Raw genomic sequence first — 23,512 nt, forward strand, 5'->3', positions numbered from 1 at the left:
CCCAGGTTCAATCCCGGGCATCTCCAGTTGAAAGGACCAGTGATGTGAATTAGCTCTGAGGGAGACCCTGGAGAGCCACTGATGGTCTGAGTAGACAGTGCAGATCTTGATGGACCAGCAGTGTGATTTGGAAGAAGACTGCGTCATGTGAGGGGCTGTGGCTCAGTGGCAGAGCTTCTGCTCGGCATGTAGAAGCCCCCGTGAAAAGGGCCAGGCAGAAGGTGCTGTGAAAGATCTCAGCCTGAGACCCTGGAGAGCCTCTGCCAATCTAAGTAAAGACTGACTTTGGTGGACCTCCTCGGGTCTGAGTCAAGCATAATGCAGCTTCCTGGACTTGTATGCCCTTCAGACCCCCTAGGGTTTGGAACCAACATACCTTAGGAACTTGACCAACCTTGGGAGGTCCTACTTCAGGTGCCCCTCAGGCCTTCTGCGATTACGAAGAGGGCCAACCTGGGAAAAGCCCAGCTCAGCCTTTCCGAAGTACACTGTATAGATCACTGTCCCTCCCATGCAATGTTCCCCCTAAGCTGCAGAGTCTTGTGAGTAAGAATTCTACTTTGTGAGCTACTAGCACTAAAGTTGTGGACTATTGGCATTAAAGTTCTGAGCTAATGCATAAGTTGAGGCTGGGTGAGTGGACGTCAATGTGGAAGAAGAGGTTTAATGTGGCCAAGTGCAAAGTATTGCACACTGGGGCCAAGAATCCCAGCTGCAAATACAAGTTGATGGGGTGTGAACTGGTAGAGACTGACCAAGAGAGAGATCTTGGGGTCGTGGTAGAGAACTCACTGAAAATGTCAAGACAGTGTGCGTTTGCAATGAAAAAGGCCATCATCATGCTGGGAATTATTAGGAAGGGAACTGAAAACAAATCAGCCAGTATCATAATGCCCCTGTATAAATCGATGGTGTGGTCTAATTTGGAATACTGTGTACAATTCTGGTCACCACACCTCAAAAAGGATATTATAGCATTAGAAAAAGTCCAGAAAAGGGCAACTAGCATGATTAAAGGGCTGGAACACTTTCCCTATGAAGAAAGGTTGAAACGCTTGGGGCTCTTTAACTTGGAGAAACGTCGACTGTGGGGTGACATGATAGAGGTTTACAAGATAATGCATGGAATGGAGAAAGTAGAAAAAGAACACAAGAACTCGTGGGCATTCAATGAAATTGCTGAGCAGTCAGGATAAAACAGATAAAAGGAAGTCCTTCACCCAAAGGGTGATTAACATGTGGAATTCACTGCCACAGGAGGTGGTGTCGGCTACAAGCATTGCCAGCTTCAAGAGGGGATTGGATAAAAATATGGAGCAGAGGTCCATCAGTGGCTATTAGCCACAGTGTGCGTGTGTGTGTGTGTGTGTGTATACACACATATTGGCCACAGTGTGACACAGAGTGTTGGACTGGATGGGCCATTGGCCTGATCCAACAGGGCTTCTCTTATGTTCTTATGTGACGCAGAGTGTTGGACTGGATGGGCCATTGGCCTGATCCAACAGGGCTTCTCTTATGCTCTTATGTGACACAGAGTGTTGGACTGGAGGGGCCATTGGCCTGATCCAGCATGGCTTCTCTTATGTTCTTATGTGACACAGAGTGTTGGACTGGAGGGGCCTTTGGCCTGATCCAACATGGCTTCTCTTATGTTCTTATAAATTATCGTGCTCTGGGGCCATCCTTCCTGAGCTAAGACAAAAAAATCTGTGAGCTAGCTCACGCTAACTCAGCTTAGGGGGAACACTGCTCCCAAGATATCCCCCAAAATTCATGATTCCTAAAATGACGCCGTTTTTACAAAGGATGGCGTGCTGTACGGACTGCAATAGAGAAGCCACTCGTCAGCGAGCTGAACTTTGGAACCGGGAAGGTCTCGAACACGTGTGTGAACACTTGAAGCTGCTTTCTACTGAATCAGAGAGTGGAAGGTTCAGGGAGAAAGTGAACGCAAGAACCAAAGAGCTCAGCTGGGCTTCAGCGTCATATTCAATTAACGGGTAACTAGGTAGTGACCTGGTTTGCAAGAGCTGGAAGGAAAAGCGGGAGGCGGCAAGCCAAGCCTGGAACATCCATGTGCGCTCGTCAAGTGTCTCTCTGCGAGATCCGGGCTGACCTCCTTGGAAAAGCTCTGCTTCTCTCTCCCTGCTTCTTTAGACAGCAGCTCTGCCCAGGTGTTGTGCAAAGATTTAATGATGGCCTCTTTAACACTGTCGAGAATTAGTCTGCACTGGACTTGAATCTGAGCAGGCTGCTGGCTAGGGCAAAAGAAGTCACCCCGTGGACTTCGCCATCAACCAGCGTCTAATTGATTGATTGACAAGATTGGTAGCCTCTCTGCCTTTTCAAAGGCCACCACACGGGGGGGGGGGGATATAACAGTTTAAAATGCACGTGATTAAACCTTATGTTGAAAAATCAAAATCAATCCCCCCCTCCAGACACATAGCATTAAAGCAATTAAAAACAGTGCTGAAGCATAAAAAACAGCAATTAAAACATTGGTTAGGAAAGAGTGATTCACTGAGGGCAAAATGCCAAACAAAAAAGTCTTTGCAAGCTGGTGGGAAATGGTAGGAAATGCCAACAGAAGGAAATGGAAAGTTCTCTTCTGGGGAGAAATTTCCAGAGCTTTATAGAATAACAGAGTTGGAAGGTTCCCCCCAAGGTCATCTAGTCCAACCCCATGCCCAATGCAGGAAACTCACAAACACTTCCCCCTAAATTCACAGGATCTTTCTTGCTGTCAGATGGCCATCTAGCCTCTGTTGAAAAACCTCCAAGGAAGGGGAGCCCACCACCTCCTGAAGAATCATAGAATCCTAGAGCTGGAAGGGATCTCTAGGGTCATCGTCCAACCCCCTGCACAATGCAGGAAACTCACAAACCCTTCCCCCTAAATTCACAGGATCCTCATTGCTGTCAGATGGCCATCTAGCCTCTGTTTAAAAACCTCCAAGGAAGGATAGCCCACCACCTCCTGAGGAAGCCTGTTCCACTGAAGAACCGCTGTAATTGTCAGGAATCATAGAGTTGGAAGGGACCTCCAGGGTCATCTAGTCCAACCCCCTGCACAATGCAGGAAACTCACAAACGCCTCCCCCTAAATTCACAGGATCCTCATTGCTGTCAGATGGCCATCTAGCCTCTGCTTAAAAACCTCCAAGGAAGGAGAGCCCACCACCTCCCGAGGAAGCCTGTTCCACTGAGGAACCACTCTAACCGTCAGGAAGTTCCTCCTAATGTTGAGCAGGAAACTCTCTTGATTTGATCTCAACCCGTTGGTTCTGGTCCGACCTTCTGGAGCCAAAGAAAACAATTCCACAACCTCCTCTATAGGACAGCCCTTCAAGTCCTTGAAGATGGTGAGCAGATCACCTCTCAGACGCCACCCCTCCAGGTTAATGACCAATGATGGTCATCGTGCAGGCACCTGTCTGGCACGGACCAGAGCAAGTCTTTTTCCACCATGGCTTCACCTCTGTGGAAGGGGCTCCCTGAAGAGGTGGCTCCCCACCCCCCTTGAAATCCTGAGGAGGGCACATTTTTCAGGGAGTGTGACAGCCAACCGGTCTCCGCCCCAGAAAATCTAGACCGGGCACTACAGGAAGTGGCTGGACGGCTCAGACTGAGCGGGCTGAAGCTAAATCCAGCGAAGACAGAGGTCCTTTGCTTGGGTCATCGGGGCCCAGGGAGGGAAATCCCCCTTCCAGCTTTTGAGGGTGCGCCGCTGATGGCGGCGGACAGGGTCAAAAGCCTGGAGAGCCAGTTTGGTGTAGTGGTTAAGTGTGCAGACTCTTATCTGGGAGAACCGGGTTTGATTCCCCACTCCTCCACTTGCACCTGCTGGAATGGCCTTGGGTCAGCCATAGCTCTGGCAGAGGTTGTCCTTGAAAGGGCAGCAGCTGTGAGAGCCCTCTCCAGCCCCACCCACCTCACAGGGTGTTTGTTGTGGGGGAGGAAGGTAAAGGAGATTGTGAGCCGCTCTGAGACTCTTCGGAGTGGAGGGCGGGATATAAATCCAATATCTTCTTCTTCTTCTACTATTGGAGCCCTCCTTAATGATGGAGGCTCAGATAGCAGCCACTGCCAAGTCCGCTTTTTTTCATTTTAGGCGGGCAAGGCAGTTGGCCCCCTTCCTGGAGCGCGACGATCTAGCAACAGTGATCCACGCCACGGTCACCTCGAGGTTGGACTACTGCAATGCTCTCTACATGGGGCTGCCTTTGTGCCGAACCCGAAAGCTACAGCTAGTGCAGAATGCCGCGGCCCGGCTGTTGTTAGGACTCCCAAGAAGGGAGCACATCCGGCCAGGGCTCCGGGATCTGCACTGGCTGCCAATAGCTTACCGAGTTCGGTACAAGGTGCTGGTTATTACTTTTAAAGCCCTATATGGCCTAGGACCTGCCTACCTGAAGGACCGTCTCTCCCCACATGTGCCCCAGAGAGTACTGAGATCGGGAACTCGAAATCTCCTAGTTATCCCCGGGCCAAAAGAAGCCCGCTTAAAATCTACCAAGGACCGGGCCTTTTCTGTTGCGGATCCCTCCTGGTGGAACCAGCTGCCGGAGGAGGTGAGGGCCCTGTGGGACCTTGCCCAGTTCCGCAGGGCCTGTAAGACAACCCTCTTCCGGCTGGCCTATGACTAGCTGGTACAGGAAACCAGGTGTAGTTATACTAGAGGTTGCTGTCCCTAATGTTTTAAATGTTTTAAAGGTATTATAATTTAAATATTTTATAATTTTAAATGTATTAATCAATTTTAACTGTTTTATGCTTAAATGTCACTATGTGAAATCTTGTGCTGTGAGCTGCCCTGAGCCACTTGTTGGGAAGGGCGGGATATAAATAAATAAATAAATAAATAAATAAATAAATAAATAAATAAACAAACAGCAGGTATCTTTAAAAGAGTGAGAGAGATGTGGGGAACCTGCTGTTTTTTAAAAAATTTTTAACTAAAAATGTTGTCAACTGTTATTGTGAGTGACCTTAAACCATGAGGAAAAGGAGATAAATCTTTTAATAAATAAATACAGCTGTAGTCCCATGACTGTGGACCTCTCATCTGTGGCACTCCCATTCAGACACTGCAGGTTCCAAACACAGGGAAGGCCTTAGCCTCTGGTCCGTTTGTCCATCCGCCTGGTCAGCCGGTTGGCCACCATGTGAGCCAGGAGGCTGGACTAGATGGACCCTGAGTGGTCTGATCCACTCCTCCACTTGCACCTGCTGGAATGGGCTTGGGTCAGCCAGAGCTCTAATAGAGAGCCAGTTGGGTGTAGTGGTTAAGTGCATGGACTCTTACCTGGGAGAACCGGGTTTGATTCCCCACTCCTCCCCTTGCAACTGCTGGAATGGCCTTTGGTCAGCCATAGCTCTAATAGAGAGCCAGTTGGTTGTAGTGGTTGTGCATAGACTCTTATCTGAGAGAACCAGGTTTGATTCCCCATTCCTCCACTTGCACCTGCTGGAATGGCCTTGGGTCAGCCATAGCTCCAATAGAGAGCCAGTTCGGTGTAGTGGTTAAGTGTGCGGACTCTAATCTGGGAGAACCGGGTTTGATTCCCCACTCCTCCACTTGCAGCTGCTGGAATGGCCTTGAGTTAGCCATAGCTCTAATAGAGAGCCAGCTGGGTGTAGTGGTTAAGTGTGCGGACTCTAATCTGGGAGAACCGGGTTTGATTCCCCACTCCTCCACTTGCAGCTGCTGGAATGGCCTTGGGTCAGCCATAGCTCTGATAGACAGCCAGTTCGGTGTAGTGGTTGTGCATAGACTCTTATCTGGGAGAAACGGGTTTGATTCCCCACTCCTCCACTTGCACCTGCTGGAATGGCCTTGGGTCAGCTGCAGCTCTAATAGAGAGCCAGTTTGGTGAAGTGGTTGTGCATAGACTCTTATCTGAGAGAACCGGGTTTGATTCCCCACTCCTCCACTTGCACCTGCTGGAATGGTCTTGGGTCAGCTGTAGCTCTAATAGAGAGCCAGTTTGGTGAAGTGGTTGTGCATGGACTCTTATCTGGGAGAACCGGGTTTGATTCCCCACTCCTCCACTAGCACCTGCTGGAATGTCCTTGGGTCAGCCATAGTTGTCGCAGGAGTGGTCCTTGAAAGGGCAGCTTCTGGGAGAGCTCTCTCAGCCCCACCTACCTCACAGGGTATCTGTTGTGGGGTGGGGGTGGGGAGGTCAAAGGAAATTGTGAGCCGCTCTGAGATTCAGAGTATAGGGCGGGATATAAATCCAATATCATCATCATCTTCTTCAATTATTATTAGGAGCAAGAGTCTTATTTGCTGGGCAAGACTGGAAGCAGAGCAGGCTGCTGGGGGAGATATGAACTGTACAACAGACCATTTATTCAAATGCACATTCATGTACATAGATGAGGGGGGCCCACGATGCTCCTCCGCCCGAGTTCCCAGCAAAGAAACCTGCCGTCAACGAGGAGAAGGAAGACGGGCAAGGATTCCCTCAGAAGCAGCGCTCAGCGGTGTCTCCTCGAGTCCCTACTTGGCCATCTCTTCAGCCACGGCCTTGTTCATCTTGTCCCTGAGGAAGGCAGCCCTCTGCCACTCCGACTTCAAATCAAACCATTCGTAATACGGAACCTGCGAGAAAGGAAGAAGGGTGCGGGGGGGAGAGAGAAACTAGGTCAGGCCTCCACGAGGAAGATGAATCAGAGCCTTGCCGGGCCGTTCCCGGGGAGAGGTCAGGCGGGCCAGTGCAAATCAGGCAGAACTGTAAAGCGAGGTGGACTCCTGCAACCAGTGTACCCTCGAAGCTGAGTTAGCGTGAGCTAGATCACAGATTTTTAAACTTCCAGCTCATACATTTTTGTCTAGGCTCAGAAAGGATGACCTCAGAAGAAGAACTGCAGATTTATACCCCGCCCTTCTCTCTGAATCAGAGACTCAGAGCAGCCTACAATCTCCTTTATCTTCCTCCCCCACAACAGACATCCTGTGAGGTGGGTGGGGCCGAGAGGACTCTCACAGCAGCTGCCCTTTAAAGGACAGAGTCTCAAAGCAGCCTACAATCTCTTTTATCTTCCTCCCCCACAACAGGCACCCTATGAGGTGGGTGGGGCTGAGAGGGCTCTCACAGCAGCTGCCCTTTCAAGGACAGTCTCAGAGCAGCCTACAATCTCTTTTATCTTCCTCCCCCACAACAGGCACCCTATGAGGTGGGTGGGGCCGAGAGGACTCTCACAGCAGCTGCCCTTTCAAGGACAGAGTCTCAGAGCAGCCTACAATCTCCTTTATCTTCCTCCCCCACAACAGGCACCCTATGAGGTGGGTGGGGCTGAGAGGGCTCTCACAGCAGCTGCCCTTTCAAGGACAGTCTCAGAGCAGCCTACATGCTCCTTTATCTTCCTCCCCCACAACAGACACCCTATGAGGTGGGTGGGGCTGAGAGGACTCTCACAGCAGCTGTCCTTTCAAGGACAACCTCTGCCAGAGCTATGGCTGACCCAAGGCCATTCCAGCAGGTGCAAATGGAGGAGTGGAGAATCAAACTCAGTTCTCCCAGATAAGAGTCCATGCACTTAACCACCACACTAAACTGACTCTAATTTATGCAGTAGCGTTAATTTATGCACACTAATTTATGCAGTAGCTCAGAACTTTAATACCAGGAGCTCACGCCTTTAATGCCTGGAGCTCTCAAAGCAGCATTTTTGCTCACAAGACTCTGCAGCTTAGAGGGAACATTGCCTGCGACAGTGGGAAACCACAGGGTTCGGTGACTGCTGCGGGCCCTGAAGCGCCAGAAACGCAAGAGCTCTGGTCCACAGCTCACCTGAATGCACCTGAAGCTGCCTTCTACTGAAGCAGACCACCTGTCCATCGAGGTCAGTCTTGTCTGCTCAGACTGGCAGCGGCTTTCCAGGGTCTCAGGTAGAAGAAAGTCTTTTGCATCTGCTCCTTTAAGCTGCAGGTGCCAGAGAGGGGACTGAGGCCGACGCTTTGCCACTGAGCCACAGTCCGCCCCCGATGCATAAACTGCCTTCTGCTGAATCAAGGGCCAGCAAAGATAATACACTGCCTGCTCAGGCCGGCAGCAGCTCTCCAGAGTCTCAGGCAGAGAGGGGCCTTTCACACCACCTCCTGCCTGGTCCTTTGAACTGGACACGCCAGGGATTGAACCTGGGAACTTCTGCATGCCAAGCCGAGGCTCTGCCAACCAAGCACGACCCCCACCTCACGTGGCAAGCATCCTGGGAGTTTCTAATAGTCACACGCCATCGACCGCCCGCTATGCCCTGTGCAGAACACGGGACAGAAAATGGCACCTTCCGTTTTGATGTATTTCAGATTTTTATTGCTGTATATATAGGATTACATCATCGTACCTTAGCGTCCGTAATACAATAAGAAACTCTTATCTCTGTTGCTTCAGAAATACATCAAATTATTATAAACAGGGTTGGTGGGTATTATGTCACACTCTGTCAAGTGTGCAATTACAGGATACCACTGCTCTGTCATTTGCTTTTCATGCAATAAAGGTGAATCACTGAAAGTTGAACGTGCAGGTTTGCTAAGAATGAAGTAATCCCAGTTTTTTCTCCTTCATTTTAGTATAGATGGAGTCTTGGAACGTTATATATATACACATATATGAAAAGTTCCAAGACTCCATGTATATGAAACTATACTAAATCATCTATCTATCTGTCTGTCTGTCTGTGTCCGTCCGTCCATCTGCCTGCCTATCTAGCTGTCCGTCTGTCCGTCCGTCCATCCATCCATCCATCCATCCATCATCTGTTTATCTATCAAATCCATCTATCAATCATCCATCTATCATCCGTCTGTGTCTATCATCTGTCTACCTATCTATCATCCGTCTGTCTATCTATCTATCCATCTACCTACCTACCTAATCTATATATCCATCTATCTAATCTCTCTACCATCTATCCATCTTTCCATCCATCCATCCATCCATCTACCCACCCACCCATCCACCCCTCCCTCCCTCCCCCCCACCCACCCACCCACCCATCCATCCATCCATCCATCCATCCATCCATCCAATCTCTCTCTATCTAATCTCACTATCTCTGTATTATATATAATATATATTGCAGAAGAAGAAGAAGATATTGGATTTATATCCCGCCCTCCACTCCGAAGAGTCTCAGAGCGGCTCACAATCTCCTTTACCTTCCTCCCCCACAACAGACACCCTGTGAGGTGGGTGGGGCTGAGAGGGCTCTCACAGCAGCTGCCCTTTCAAGGACAACCTCTGCCAGAGCTACGGCTGACCCAAGGCCATGCTAGCAGGTGCAAGTGGAGGAGTGGGGAATCAAACCCGGTTCTCCCAGATAAAAGTCCGCACACTTAACCACTACACCAAACAGTTTGTATTTGTTTTTAATGTGTTTTTTTAACCAAGTGCTTTTTAATTCCATATTTCATCCAAGCATCTTGGGGGGCCTTTTGTGGTTCTCCTTGCCCTCTTTTTTGCATAACCACCTCCCAGCAAGGTATGGCTAGGATGAGAAAGAGAAGCGGTACCAGGAGGTGCCAGTCTTTGTAGGTGGAGTGGGGATTTGATCTTGGATCTCCCAGATCTTTGCCCGACACTTTTAAGCACACCAGCCGCACCATCTCTTTAGATTCCCACTCGCTCAATGTCTCATCCAAATACGGTGCACTCGGCTCCCGGGGAGAACGGAAAAGCTTTCCTGAGCAGAAACGTCTCGTCTGGTCTCAGCCTGACAATCCTTTGAACCCATCACCCCTCTCGGCCTCTAAGCAAGCCGGAGATCAGCAGTGCCCGGTCAGGCGGGGTGGGGGTGGACGGTCCAGATGGCTGCCTGGCGATAATCTCTGCCCCTTCCACCCGGCTGGATTTCAATGCCCTCTCTTCACAACTGTGCAAACAAGCGACTGGCCAGCGCCCTCAGGAATAAAAGCTCCAACCAACCCCACCCGATCAGAGGCTCAGCAAGCGTGGGAAACCCACACAGTTATTGCAAACAGCTGAGCCCCCTGGCTGGAGGAACAGAGACTGGCATCTTGGGCCGGAAAATCAACAGCCTCTGTTGCCCAGAAGGTGCCCAATGCCCACCGCTTTGGAATCATGGAAGGTGCCACACAACGAGAGAGACGCCCCCAGCGGCTTGGCCGTGGCAGAAGGTGAGAGCTGCGGTTGCTACAGCGGAGGGCAGAGGCTCACAAACCTTTTTGAGCCTGCGGACGCCTTTGAAACTTGGACACAACACGACGGGCACAGCCACAACGTGGCTGCTGCAAAACAGCTGCCCAAAGGGGCAGTCGGCTACGAAATGGCTGCTGCGGTCCCAGAGTTACGATCCTCGTGCTGCGGCGGCGGCTGCTGCAAAAGCAACGTTTTCAAAAATCCACCCAGCCAACTGAATCGCCAAATGCCAAGCAGACGCCTTGCTGAACAAAATCCCTTCCTGTGTGCCATGCCTAGAAGCATCATGGGATTCGTGGCCTGAGTGACCACCTCTGGAACCTGACTGCACAGAGCAGCTTAATATACAAAGAAGGCTGGGTCATCGCCGTTTCTCAGAGAGCGCCTCCTGCTCCCCAGGCGGCAAACACCCTAGTGGGACAAACTCAATCATTGCAGTGTGTCTGACGAGGTCTCAAGAGATTCAGCCGAACCTTATATCACATAATGGGCCAAAGGATAAAACCGAGGGGGGGGGGAAGGGAGATAATGTATACAGCCCCTTCTTCCATTGAGGACAGGCAAGGAAAAAAGAAGCAGACTGAAAAAAACCCACCCTGCACAATCTCTTCCATGTCTGGAGTACAGTTCTCTCATCAAAATCCATTTGGTGCCTGTGATCTAGGATTTCACTGCCACAGGAGGTGGCAGCGGCTGCAAGCATAGCCAGCTTCAAGAGCGCACTGGATAAGCATCAGGAGCAGAGGTCAATCGGTGCCGATTAGCCACAGGGTATAGATGGAGCTCTCTTGTCTGGGCTGGTGATGCTCTGTATTCTTGGTGCCTGGGGGAAGGGGGGCACAGTGGGAGGGCTTCTAGCCCTACTGATGGACCTCCTGATGGCACTTGGTTTTCTTGGCCACTGTGTGACACAGAGTGTTGAACTGGATGGGCCATTGGCCTGACCCAACATGGCTTCTCTTATGTTCTTATGTTGGATTAGGCCAGTAGCCCATTCAGTCCAACACTCTGTGTCACACAGTGGCCAAAAAGACAGGGGCCATCAGGAGGTCCATCAGTGGGGCCAGGACACCAGAAGCCCGCTCACTGTGCCCCCCCCCACAAGCACCAAGAATACAGAGCATCACCGCTGTAGACATGAGAACATAAGAGAAGCCATGTTGGATCAGGCCAATGGCCCCTCCAGTCCAACACTCTGTGTCACATAAGAACATAAGTTGGACTGGATGGGCCACTGGCCTGATCCAACATGGCTTCTCTTATGTTCTCATGTCTGAGGCAAGTGATGCTCTGTATTCTTGGTGCTTGGTGGGGCACAGTGGGAGGGCTTCTAGTGTCCTGCCCCACTGATGGACCTTCTGATGGCACCTGGTTTTTTTGGCCACTGTGTGACAAAGAGTGTTGGACTGGATGGGCCACTGGCCTGATCCAACATGGCTTCTCTTATGTTCTTATGTGACACGGAGTGTTGGACTGGATGGGCCACTGGCCTGATCCAACATGTCTTCTCTTATGTTCTCATGTCTGAGGCAAGTGATGCTCTGTACTCTTGGTGCTTGGGGGAGGCACAGTGGGAGGGCTTCTAGTGTCCTGGCCCCACTGATGGACCTCCTGATGGCACCTGGGTTTTTTGGTCACTGTGTGACACAGAGTGCTGGACTGGATGGGCCATTGGTCTGATCCAACAGGGCTTCTCTTATGTTCTCATGTCCGAGGCAGTGATGCTTGGTGCTTGGGGGTTTTTTTGGCCACTGTGTGACACAGAGTGTTGGACTGGATGGGCCATTGGCCTGATCCAACATGGCTTCTCTTATGGTCTTATGTGATATAGAGTGTTGGACTGGAGGGGCCACTGGCCTGATCCAACATGGCTTCTCTTATGTTCTTATGTGACACGGAGTGTTGGACTGGATGGGCCACTGGCCTGATCCAACATGTCTTCTCTTATGTTCTCATGTCTGAGGCAAGTGATGCTCTGTACTCTTGGTGCTTGGGGGAGGCATAGTGGGAGGGCTTCTAGTGTCCTGGCCCCACTGATGGACCTCCTGATGGCACCTGGGTTTTTTGGTCACTGTGTGACACAGAGTGCTGGACTGGATGGGCCATTGGTCTGATCCAACAGGGCTTCTCTTATGTTCTCATGTCCGAGGCAGTGATGCTCTGTATTCTTGGTGCTTGGGGGAGGCACAGTGGGAGGGCTTCTAGTGTCCTGGCCCCACTGATGGACCTCCTGATGGCGTCTGGTTTTTTCGGCCACTGTGTGACACAGAGTGTTGGACTGGATGGGCCATTGGCCTGATCCAACATGGCTTCTCTGATGTTCTTATGTCTCGTTACAGCCGCGTACTGTCCAATTCACCAGCACAGAAGGAGGAGCTGGGACCCCAGTGAGTTTAGACAACCCCAAAACAATGCAAAAACCAGCAGGCAAGGACTGCAATAAGCATCAGGGGTGGGGGTGGATTTAATGGACTGTGGTCCTGGGTCCAGCAAGGTTCTTTGGCAGCTGCCACATGGCCCAACCAGATGTATGATGTAGCGCTGCAACGATCAACCTTGTACTGGGGCAGAATCACCAGTGCGACTCACCCAGAACACAACACCTTACCTCACTGGCCCTCGGGGACACACAGATCTCGCTGGCTGCACAAGGATGGCGACATCAACCTGTTTGTTACATAATTCCCCGGTGGCCAAAACTTTGCTCACCCAGGCTCTGAATTAAGGGCCTGAGCTTTAAACAATGTCATAATAAAGAAACGGATCACGATGGAGCGCCGTGTGAGTCGGACCACAGCAGCAGAAAAGAGCAAGAGTCACCAAATTGCCAGTAGAGTGGGGCTCCTCCCTGCCACAAACTTTGTTAGACTTTAACTAACAGTTTGATGCGGTGGTGAAGTGCACACTCTTATCTGGGAGAACTGGGTTTGATTTCCCCACTCCTCCACTTGCAGCTTCTGGAATGGCCTTGGGTCAGCCATAGCTCTCACAGAGTTCTCCCTGAAAGGGCAGCTCCTTTCAGAGCTCTCTCAGCCCCACCCAACTCACAGGGTGTCTGTTGTGGGGGAGGAAAATAAAGGAGATTGTGAACTGCTCTGAGACTCTGTCCTTGAAAGTGCAGCTTCTGGGAGAGCTCTCTCAGCTCCACCTACCTCACAGGGTGTCTGTTGTGGGGAAGGAAGCGTAAGGAGATTGTGAGCTGCTCTGAGACTCTGTCCTTGAAAGGGCAGCTTCTGGGAGAGCCCTCTCAACCCCACCCACCTCACAGGGTGTCTGTTGTGGGGGAGGAAGGGAAAGGCGATTGTAGGCTGCTCTGAGCCTCTGTTCTGGAAAGGGTAGCTTCTGGGAGAGCCCTCTCAGCTCCACCCAACTCACAGGGTGTCTGTTGTGGGGGAGGAAAATAAAGGAGATTGTGAACTGCTCTGAGACTCTATCCTTGAAAGTGCAACTTCTGGGAGAGCTCTCTCAGCCCCACCTGCCTCACAGGGTGTCTGTTGTGGGGGAGGAAGCGTAAGGAGATTGTGAGCTGCTCTGAGACTCTGTCCTTGAAAGGGCAGCTTCTGGGAGAGCCCTCTCAGCCCCATCCAGCTCACAGGGTGTCTGTTGTGGGGGAGGAAGGAAAAGGAGATTGTAGGGTGCTCTGAGCCTCTGTTCTTGAAAGGGCAGCTTCTGGGAGAGCCCTCTCAGCCCCACCTACCTCACAGGGTGTCTGTTGTGAGGGAGGAAGGGAAAGGAGATTGTGAGCTGCTCTGAGACTCTGTCCTTGAAAGGGCAGCTTCTGGGAGAGCCCTCTCAGCCCCACCTACCTCACAGGGTGTCTGTTGTGGGGGAGGAAGGGAAAGGAGATTGTAGGCTGCTCTGAGCCTCTGTTCTTGAAAGGGCAGCTTCTGGGAGAGCCCTCTCAGCCCCACCTACCTCACAGGGTGTCTGTTGTGAGGGAGGAAGGGAAAGGAGATTGTGAGCTGCTCTGAGACTCTGTCCTTGAAAGGGCAGCTTCTGGGAGAGCCCTCTCAGCCCCACCTACCTCACAGGGTGTCTGTTGTGGCGGAGGAAGGGAAAGGAGATTGTAGGCTGCTCTGAGTCTCTGTTCTTGAAAGGGCAGCTTCTGGGAGAGCCCTCTCAGCCCCACCTACCTCACAGGGTGTCTGTTGTGAGGGAGGAAGGGAAAGGAGATTGTGTGCCCTGAGATTCAGAGTTGAGGTCGGGATAGAAATCCAATATCAATATCTTCTTAAAGGTGCGGCTGGACTTTTGTCTTTAGTATGGAAAGGGATGCTTTCAGATGTCAGTGGTCTTTTGATGGTCTATGTTTTCGATGCTGGGCTGGATCTCTCACGCTCTGTTTTAATTAACATCTTTAAACCTTTTGCTTTTAATATTTTTATTTTGTAATCTGCCTCAGTCAGGTTCCTGAAGAAGTGGAATTAAAAAAAAATGTAAATAAATAAAATAACATCACCCTCTGTGACGGATCCAGTTTAAAAGAAGCAACCAAAGGAAAACTGGTTCGGACACAAGCAAAAGAATATACGCATGCCCAAACTACTTTTTAAACTTTTAATATTTATTTATTTGCTTCATTTATAGCCCACTTTTCTCAACAGACACTGTCTGGGACAGTGATGTTCTGTATTCTTGATGCCGGCAGGGGGAGAAACAATGGGGGGACTTCTGCAGTTCTGGCCCTGCTGGTGGACCTCCTGATGGCCCCTGGGTTTTGGCCACTGTGACACAGAGTGTTGGACTGGATGGGCCACTGGCCTGATCCAACAGGGCTTCTTTTATGTTCTTATGTGACACAGAGTGTTGGACTGGATGGGCCACTGGCCTGATCCAACAGGGCTTCTTTTATGTTCTTATGTGACACAGAGTGTTGGACTGGATGGGCCACTGGCCTGATCCAACAGGGCTTCTCTTATGTTCTTATGTGACACAGAGTGTTGGACTGGATGGGCCACTGGCCTGATCCAACAGGGCTTCTCTTATGTTCTTATGTGACACAGAGTGTTGGACTGGAGGGGCCACTGGCCTGATCCAACATGGCTTCTCTTATGTTCTTATGTGACGCAGAGTGTTGGACTGGATGGGCCACTGGCCTGATCCAACAGGGCTTCTCTTATGTTCTTATGTGACACAGAGTGTTGGACTGGATGGGCCACTGGCCTGATCCAACAGGGCTTCTCTTATGTTCTTATGTGACACAGAGTGTTGGACTGGATGGGCCACTGGCCTGATCCAACAGGGCTTCTCTTATGTTCTTATGTGACACAGAGTGTTGGACTGGAGGGGCCACTGGCCTGATCCAACAGGGCTTCTCTTATGTTCTTATGTGACACAGAGAGTTGGACTGGAGGGGCCATTGGCCTGATCCAACAGGGCTTCTCTTATGTTCTTATGTGACACAGAGTGTTGGACTGGATGGGCCACTGGCCTGATCCAACAGGGCTTCTCTTATGTTCTTATGTGACACAGAGTGTTGGGCTGGATGGGCCACTGGCCTGATCCAACAGGGCTTCTCTTATGTTCTTATGTGACACAGAGTGTTGGACTGGAGGGGCCACTGGCCTGATCCAACAGGGCTTCTCTTATGTTCTTATGTGACACAGAGAGTTGGACTGGAGGGGCCATTGGCCTGATCCAACAGGGCTTCTCTTATGTTCTTATGTGACACAAGAGTGTTGGACTGGAGGGGCCATTGGCCTGATCCAACAGGGCTTCTCTTATGTGACACAGAGTGTTGGACTGGATGGGTCATTGGCCTGATCCAACAGGGCTTCTCTAATGTTCTTATGTGACACAGAGTGTTGGACTGGATAGGTCATTGGCCTGATCCAACAGGGCTTCTCTTATGTTCTTATGTGACACAAAGTGTTGGACTGGATGGGCCACTGGCCTGATCCAACATGGCTTCTCTTATGTTCTTATGTGACACAGAGTGTTGCACTGGATGGGCCATTGGCCTGATCCAACAGGGCTTCTCTTATGTTCTTATGTGACACAGAGTGTTGCACTGGATGGGTCATTGGCCTGATCCAACAGGGCTTCTCTTCTGTTCTTATTTATTTATTTATTTATTTATTCGAGATTTATATCCCGCCCTTCCCACAAGTGGCTCAGGGCTCTTATGTTCTTATGTCTGGGGCAGTGATGCTCTGAATTCTTGGCGCTTGTGGGGGGGCAACAGTGGGAGGGCTTCTAGTGTCCTGGCCCCACTGATGGACCTCCTGGTGGCTTTTGGTTTCTTTGGCCACTGTGTGATAGAGTGTTGGACTGGAGGGGCCATTGCCATGATCCAACATGGCTTCTCTTATGTTTGGGGCAGTGATGCTCTGTATTCTTGGGGCTTGAGGGGGGCACAGTAGGTGGGCTTCTAGTGTCCTGGCCCCACTGACGGACCTCCTGATGGCGCCTGGGTTTTGGCCACTGTGTGACATAGAGGGTTGGACTTGATGGGCCACCGGCCTGATCCAACATGGCTTCTCTTATGTTTGAGGCAGGGATGGTCTGTATTCTTGGTGCTTGGGAGGGGCAACAGTGGGAGGGCTTCTAGTGTCCTGGACCCACTGGTGGACCTCCTGATGACGCATGGGTTTTTTGGCCACTGTGTGACACAGAATGTTGGACTGGGTGGGCCACTGGCCTGATCCAACATGGCTTCTCTTATGTTCTTATGTGACACAGAGCGTTGGACTGGATGGGCCATTGGCCTGATCCAACATGGCTTCTTTTATGTTCTTATGTGACACAGAGTGTTGGACTGGAGGGGCCACTGGCCTGATCCAACATGGCTTCTCTTATGTTCTTATGTGACACAGAGTGTTGGACTGGATGGGCCATAGGCCTGATCCAACAGGGCTTCTCTTATGTTCTTCTGTGACACAGAGTGTTGGACTGGATGGGCCATTGGCCTGATCCAACATGGCTTCTCTTGTATCTGGGGCAGTGATACTCCGTCTTCTTAGTGTGTAACCACTACACTAAAGTGGCTCTCTAGGTGTACTAGAAAGACAGAGAAAAGCACCACTGAAAGCAAAAAGGAGCCTCTTCTCTCGTCTGCAGCTAACAGAAGTGGGGGCAGGGGGCTGAGCAGCCACGACAAGAGGAGACGACGGCACCCCCCCCCCCCAACGGACACAGCATGCCACGGCATTTTGAGACAGATGGCTGTTAGAGTGAGAAGTGCATTCTCTGCTGAGAAAAGAAACCCATATCAATTACGCCAATCAAACCTGCATCTATTTAGTTATTTTGCATTATTTATTCCACTCCTGATTGGGCCGGAAGCACCGCTGGGCCCTGGCGTTGGAGTGGGGGGAGGGCAGACCTGATTCAACCACAGCCATGTTGGTCTGCAGTAAATCAGTTAAGATTCTAACCCAGTAGGACCTAAGAGACTCCCCAGACTGACTCTCGAAAACTCACACCCGGGAAGTCTTGCGGGTTTTTAAGGTGCTCCGGGGCTTGAATCTGAAAAGTTCAGATTTGGTTTAGAGCCAGTTTGGTGTAGTGGCTAAGTGCACAGACTCTTATCTGGGAGAACCGGGTTTGATTCCCCAGTCCTCCACTTGCAGCTGCTGGAATGGCCTTGGGTCAGCCATAGCTCTAATAGAGAGCCAGTTTGGTGTAGTGGTGAAGTGTGCAGACTCTTATCTGGGAGAACCGGGTTTGATTCCCCAGTCCTCCACTTACACCTGCTGGAATGGCCTTGGGTCAGCCTGAGCTTTGGTTGTACTTGAAAGGGCAGCTTCTGGAAGAGCTCTCTCAGCCCCACCCACATCACAGGGTGTCTGTTGGGGGGCGGGGGTAAGGTAAAGAAGATTGTGAGCTGCTCTGAGACTCTGATTCAGAGAGAAGGGCAGGGTATAAATCTGCTGTCTTCTTCTCTGTGGTTGTGTAAAAACACAGTCTGTTCCTGTATCCGAAGAAGGGAGCTCTGACTGTCTAAGACTTGAACCCTGGAAACTAGTTGGCCTTTAAGGTGCTAAGAGAAAGAGGTCTCTCAGTGGCTCCTAGCCCTGGTGACTGAGAGAAACCTCCACATTCAGAGGCGGCCAACCTTTGAATCCCTCACCCAAGGAGCAACATCACAGGGGAAGGCCTCAGACTCTCTGCCCTGTTTTGGGTCTTCCAATTTATCCCTCAACGTTCCCCCTTCAAGGCAGAAGGCGATCCAGCCATTAAAGACAGAGGGAGAGCAAAGCACTCACAGTTAAGGGGAAGGCTGGGCAGCAGAAGCCAGGAAACCACAGGGAGCCCTGGCAGGAATTTGCAGGTGTCTTCTGAGGTCTGTCTCACCTCCCCCGGTCCCAAATCAGGGGGCTTTAATTGTGCCATTGCTGTCACACACACACACACACATAATCCCGTCTGCCCCTCCCTGCTGCCGGAGAACCAAGCAGGGTGCTGAGGCCGTAGAGCTATAATTACCTCGGAGAGCTGAATAATGAATGACCCTGTTCAAAAGCAGCCCCTCCCCCGCAGTCCTCGGGCAGGCAGTCTGACGCCAGGCAGAACGGCCAACTCCCCCCGCCCCAACAATGCCCAGACCGAAGGCAGATGGCTCCTGTTCCTCACCCCACAGTCGGAAACGATTGGGGCTTGCACCGGGGACTCCCTTTACCTTTTTACTGGGAAGAACATCAGAAGAGCCCTGTGGATCAGAGCAGAGAGGGTCCATTTAATCCAGCCTCCTGTCTCACACAGTGGCCACCCAGTTCCTCTGGAGGGCCAACAACAGGGCAGAGAGGCTGAGGCCTTCCCCTGAGAAGAACCTCAGAAGAGCCCTGCTGGATCAGACCAGGGAGGGTCCATCTAGTCCAGCCTCCTGTCTCACACAGAGGCCAGCCAGTCCCTCTGGAGGGCCAACAACAGGGCAGAGAGGCTAAAGCCTTCCCCTGAGAAGAACATCAGAAGAGCTCTGCTGGATCAGACCAGTGAGGGTCCATCTAGTCCAGCCTCATGTCTCACACAGAGGCAAATGAGTTCCTCTGGAGGGCCAACAACAGGGCAGAGAGGCCAAGGCCTTCCCCTGAGTAGAACATCAGAAGAGCCCTGCTGGGTCAGACCAGGGAGGGTCCATCTAGTCCAGCCTCCTGTCTCACACAGGGGCCAACCAGTTCCTCTGGAGGGCCAACAACAGGGCAGAGAGGCTGAGGTCTTCCCCTGAGGAGAACCTCAGAAAAGCCCTGCTGGATCAGACCAGGGAGGGTCCACCTAGTCCAGCCTCCTGTCTCACCCAGTGGCCAGCCAGTTCCTCTGGAGGGCCAGCAACAGGGCAGAGAGGCTGAGGCCTTCCCCTGAGAAGAACCTCAGAAGAGCCCTGCTGGGTCAGACCAGAGAGGGTCCATCTAGTCCAGCCTCATGTCTCACACAGAGGCAAATGAGTTCCTCTGGAGGGCCAACAACAGGGCAGAGAGGCCAAGGCCTTCCCCTGAGTAGAACATCAGAAGAGCCCCGCTGGGTCAGACCAGGGAGGGTCCATCTAGTCCAGCCTCCTGTCTCACACAGGGGCCAACCAGTTCCTCTGGAGGGCCAACAACAGGGCAGAGAGGCTGAGGCCTTCCCCTGAGAGGAACATCAGAAGAGCCCTGCTGGGTCAGACCAGAGAGGGTCCATCTAGTCCAGCCTCCTGTCTCACACAGTGGCCAGCCAGTTCCTCTGGAGGGCCAGCAACAGGGCAGAGAGGCTGAGGCCTTCCCCTGAGAAGAACCTCAGAAGAGCCCTGCTGGGTCAGACCAGAGAGGGTCCATTCATTCCAGCCTCCTGTCTCACACAGTGGCCAGCCAGTTCCTCTGGAGGGCCAGCAACAGGGCAGAGAGGCTGAGGCCTTCCCCTGAGAAGAACATCAGAAAAGCCCTGCTGGATCGGACCAGGGAGGGTCCATCTAGTCCAGCCTCCTGTCTCACACAGAAGCCAACCAGTTCCTCTGGAGGGCCAACAACAGGCAGAGAGGCCGAGGCCTTCCCCTGATGTTGCCTCCTGACTCTGGGATTGAAAGGTTGACTGCCTTTGATCATGGAGCTTCCCTTTACTCTCTACGGCTAGGGGCCACAAACAGACCTCCATGAATCTGTCCGTCTAGAAACTTTTTAGAAAAAAACTATATAGATTATTGAACTCCTCTTTGTTACAGGATTGAGCAATGAACTATTCAGGGATCCTCCTGGGTCACAAGGCTTCCCCAGGCACCCTAAGGACTAGCCACTCGTTTCTAAAAACTCCTAAAATGCCAGGGTACAGAAATTTCAAGAGGAGACTGAATACACATATGGAGCAGAGGTGCATTGATAGCTGTGGCGGAACCGGCCCGATTCTGCCTTCAGACCCGGTCCCGTCAGCTCCCTATTGAGTCACCAACTCCTGGAGGGAGCTATTTCTCCTCCTGCCCCTTGGGCTCGCTGCCACCACCTGCTCAGTCCCGGGGTTCAGATGGAGAGGAACAGGACTCCCAATCCCCCTCTCCAGCTGTGAGGCCAGGCCTCAAGGTCCTCTGCCACCCTGCACTTGGGTTTCACAGAGACCTCAGCGCTTCTTTGGGGCACCCCTGGAGGATTGGCACCTTATCCAACTGCATGCCTTCCCCCTTCCCCGGGGCCCCCGTCTCAACACAGCGTGGTCTAAAGCGGTCTGGGGATCTAGGTGGTACAGAGATTGACTGCCAGCATTTTAAACAGAAAAAACATTTATTTAAAAGAGAAAAGGATAGGGAAAGAAAAACAAAACAAAAACAGTTGCATCTACAAAATTAGCACAGCACAGCACACGCACAGCAAACAGCCTGACAAACAAAATGTGTTATAAACGCGTCCTGCTGGCCCTGATCTAAACTTGCCCTGTCTTGTGAATTACTTACTTAGTCTGCCTGCCTGGGGGCCTCCCAGGCAGGAGCCTCCATTGCTCACCACATGCTCGCTCGAGCGCTGGCTTCCAACTGCCTTTCTCTTCCTGCTAACACACATGCCAAGAACAAAAGCACTTCCTGCCTCTCTAGGAGATTTTCCCCCTAGCGTTGTTGGTTTGGCTCTGGAAGGGAGGGGGGGAGTGAGGGGAAGGCTACAAAGCCGGCTGAGGGATTTACTGACCCCTGCCAAATGAAGCACCACCACTGACTAAAATGGCGTTTCTCCACAATAGCTATTAATTATACAGGAAACACTCTGTATGGGGTAGGGTTAGGGTGCTCTGTATTCCAGATGCTTGGGGGGGGGCACAGGGGGAGGGTTTCTAGTGTCCTGGCCCCACTGGTGGACCTCCTGGCAGCACCTGGTTTTTTGGCCACTGTGTAACACAAAGTGTTGGACTGGATGGGCCATTAGCCTGATCCAACATGGCTTCTCTTATGTTCTTGTGTCTGGGGTGGTGATGCTCTGTATTCTTGGTTCTTGGGAGGGACAACAGTGTGAGGACTTCTAGTGTCCTAGCCCCACTGATGGACCTCCTGATGGCACCTGGTTTTCTTGGCCACTGTGCAACAGAGTGTTGGACTAGAGGGGCCATTGGCCTGATCCAACATGGCTTCTTTTATGTTCTTATGTGACAAAGAGTATTGGGCTGGAGGGGCCTTTGGCCTGATCCAACATGGGTTCTCTTATGTTCTTATGTGACACAGAGTGTTGGACTGGATGGGCCACTGGCCTGATCCAGCATGGCTTCCCTTATGTTCTTATGTGACACAGAGTGTTGGACTGGATGGGCCGTTGGTCTGATCTAACAGGGCTTCTCTTATGTTCTTATGTGACACAGAGTGTTGGGCTGGATGGGCCATTGGCCTGATCCAACAGGGCTTCTCTTATGTGACACAGAGTGTTGGACTGGATGGGCCACTGGCCTGATCCAACGTGGCTTCTCTTATGTTCTTATGTGACACAGAATGTTGGACTGGATGGGCCATTGGCCTGATGCAACAGGGCTTCTCTTATGTTCTTATGTGACACAGAGTGTTGGACTGGATGGGCCATTGGCCTGATCCAACAGGGCTTCTCTTCTGTTCTTATGTGACACAGAGTGTTGGACTGGAGGGGCCACTGGCCTGATCCAACAGGGCTTCTCTTCTGTTCTTATGTGACACAGAGTGTTGGACTGGAGGGGCCACTGGCCTGATCCAACAGGGCTTCTCTTATGTTCTTATGTGACACAGAGTGCTGGACTGGAGGGGCCACTGGCCTGATCCAACAGGGCTTCTCTTCTGTTCTTATGTGACACAGAGTGTTGGACTGGAGGGGCCACTGGCCTGATCCAACAGGGCTTCTCTTCTGTTCTTATGTGACACAGAGTGCTGGACTGGAGGGGCCACTGGCCTGATCCAACAGGGCTTCTCATATGTTCTTATGTGACACAGAGTGTTGAACTGGAGGGGCCACTGGCCTGATCCAACAGGGCTTCTCTTATGTTCTTATGTGACACAGAGTGTTGGACTGGAAGGGCCATTGGCCTGATCCAGCAGGGCTTCTCTTATGTTCTTATGTGACACAGAGTGTTGGACTGGAGGGGCCACTGGCCTGATCCAACAGGGCTTCTCTTCTGTTCTTATGTGACACAGAGTGTTGGACTGGAGGGGCCACTGGCCTGATCCAACAGGGCTTCTCTTATGTTCTTATGTGACACAGAGTGCTGGACTGGAGGGGCCACTGGCCTGATCCAACAGGGCTTCTCTTATGTTCTTATGTGACACAGAGTGTTGGACTGGAGGGGCCACTGGCCTGATCCAACAGGGCTTCTCTTCTGTTCTTATGTGACACAGAGTGCTGGACTGGAAGGGCCACTGGCCTGATCCAACAGGGCTTCTCATATGTTCTTATGTGACACAGAGTGCTGCACTGGATGGGCCACTGCCCTGATCCAACATGGCTTCTCTTTTATGTTCTTATTCCTGAAATGTCAGGGTACAGAGATGTTAGTACCAAGCGGCGTTCCCTCTCAGCTGAGTTAGGGTGAGCTAGCTCACTTTTTTGGAGCCTCCAGCTCACACATTTTTGTCTGACCTTGGGAAGGATGGCCCCAGAGCACACTAATCTCTGCACTAGCTCACAACTTTAATGCCAGTAGCTGACCAAGTTAAAATATTTGCTCACAGGACTCCACAGCTTAGAGAGAGAAATGGTGCCAAGTGCCAATGTCTGTCCTTGAACACCCTGACGAAAGAGCCATGGAACACACACAGCACAGTTACTTACGTCAACGAGCAAGAAGCCCGCCGCTTCAAGGTGCCGCCGGGCCATGACGAACCGCCCCAGCAGGTCTTTGCTCCGGTTGCTGAAATTCGGGAACTCCCATCTCAGGAAGGCCAGCCTGCGACAGGAGTCCAGGAAAAGAGGGAAGAAGAAGAAGAAGATGAAGAA

General features: G+C 51.6%; 1 protein-coding gene across 1 annotated transcript in view; it reads right to left on the reverse strand.

Moving 5' to 3' along the window:
- Window positions 1–6,339: 6,339 nt before the first annotated feature.
- The window catches only part of TBRG4 (transforming growth factor beta regulator 4), a 57,401-nt gene continuing 40,228 nt past the window's right edge, over window positions 6,340–23,512 (reverse strand). The window contains exons 10-11 of the mRNA XM_060248248.1: window positions 23,348–23,462; window positions 6,340–6,613 (exon numbers count right to left, since the gene is read on the reverse strand). Of these exons, the coding sequence (XP_060104231.1) occupies window positions 6,512–6,613; window positions 23,348–23,462 (217 nt within the window). The 3' untranslated portion in view covers window positions 6,340–6,511. The remainder of the gene's footprint in view (window positions 6,614–23,347; window positions 23,463–23,512) is intronic.

Source organism: Heteronotia binoei, chromosome 10 (assembly GCF_032191835.1).
Source record: "Heteronotia binoei isolate CCM8104 ecotype False Entrance Well chromosome 10, APGP_CSIRO_Hbin_v1, whole genome shotgun sequence".
NCBI classification, from domain to species: Eukaryota; Metazoa; Chordata; class Lepidosauria; order Squamata; family Gekkonidae; genus Heteronotia; species Heteronotia binoei.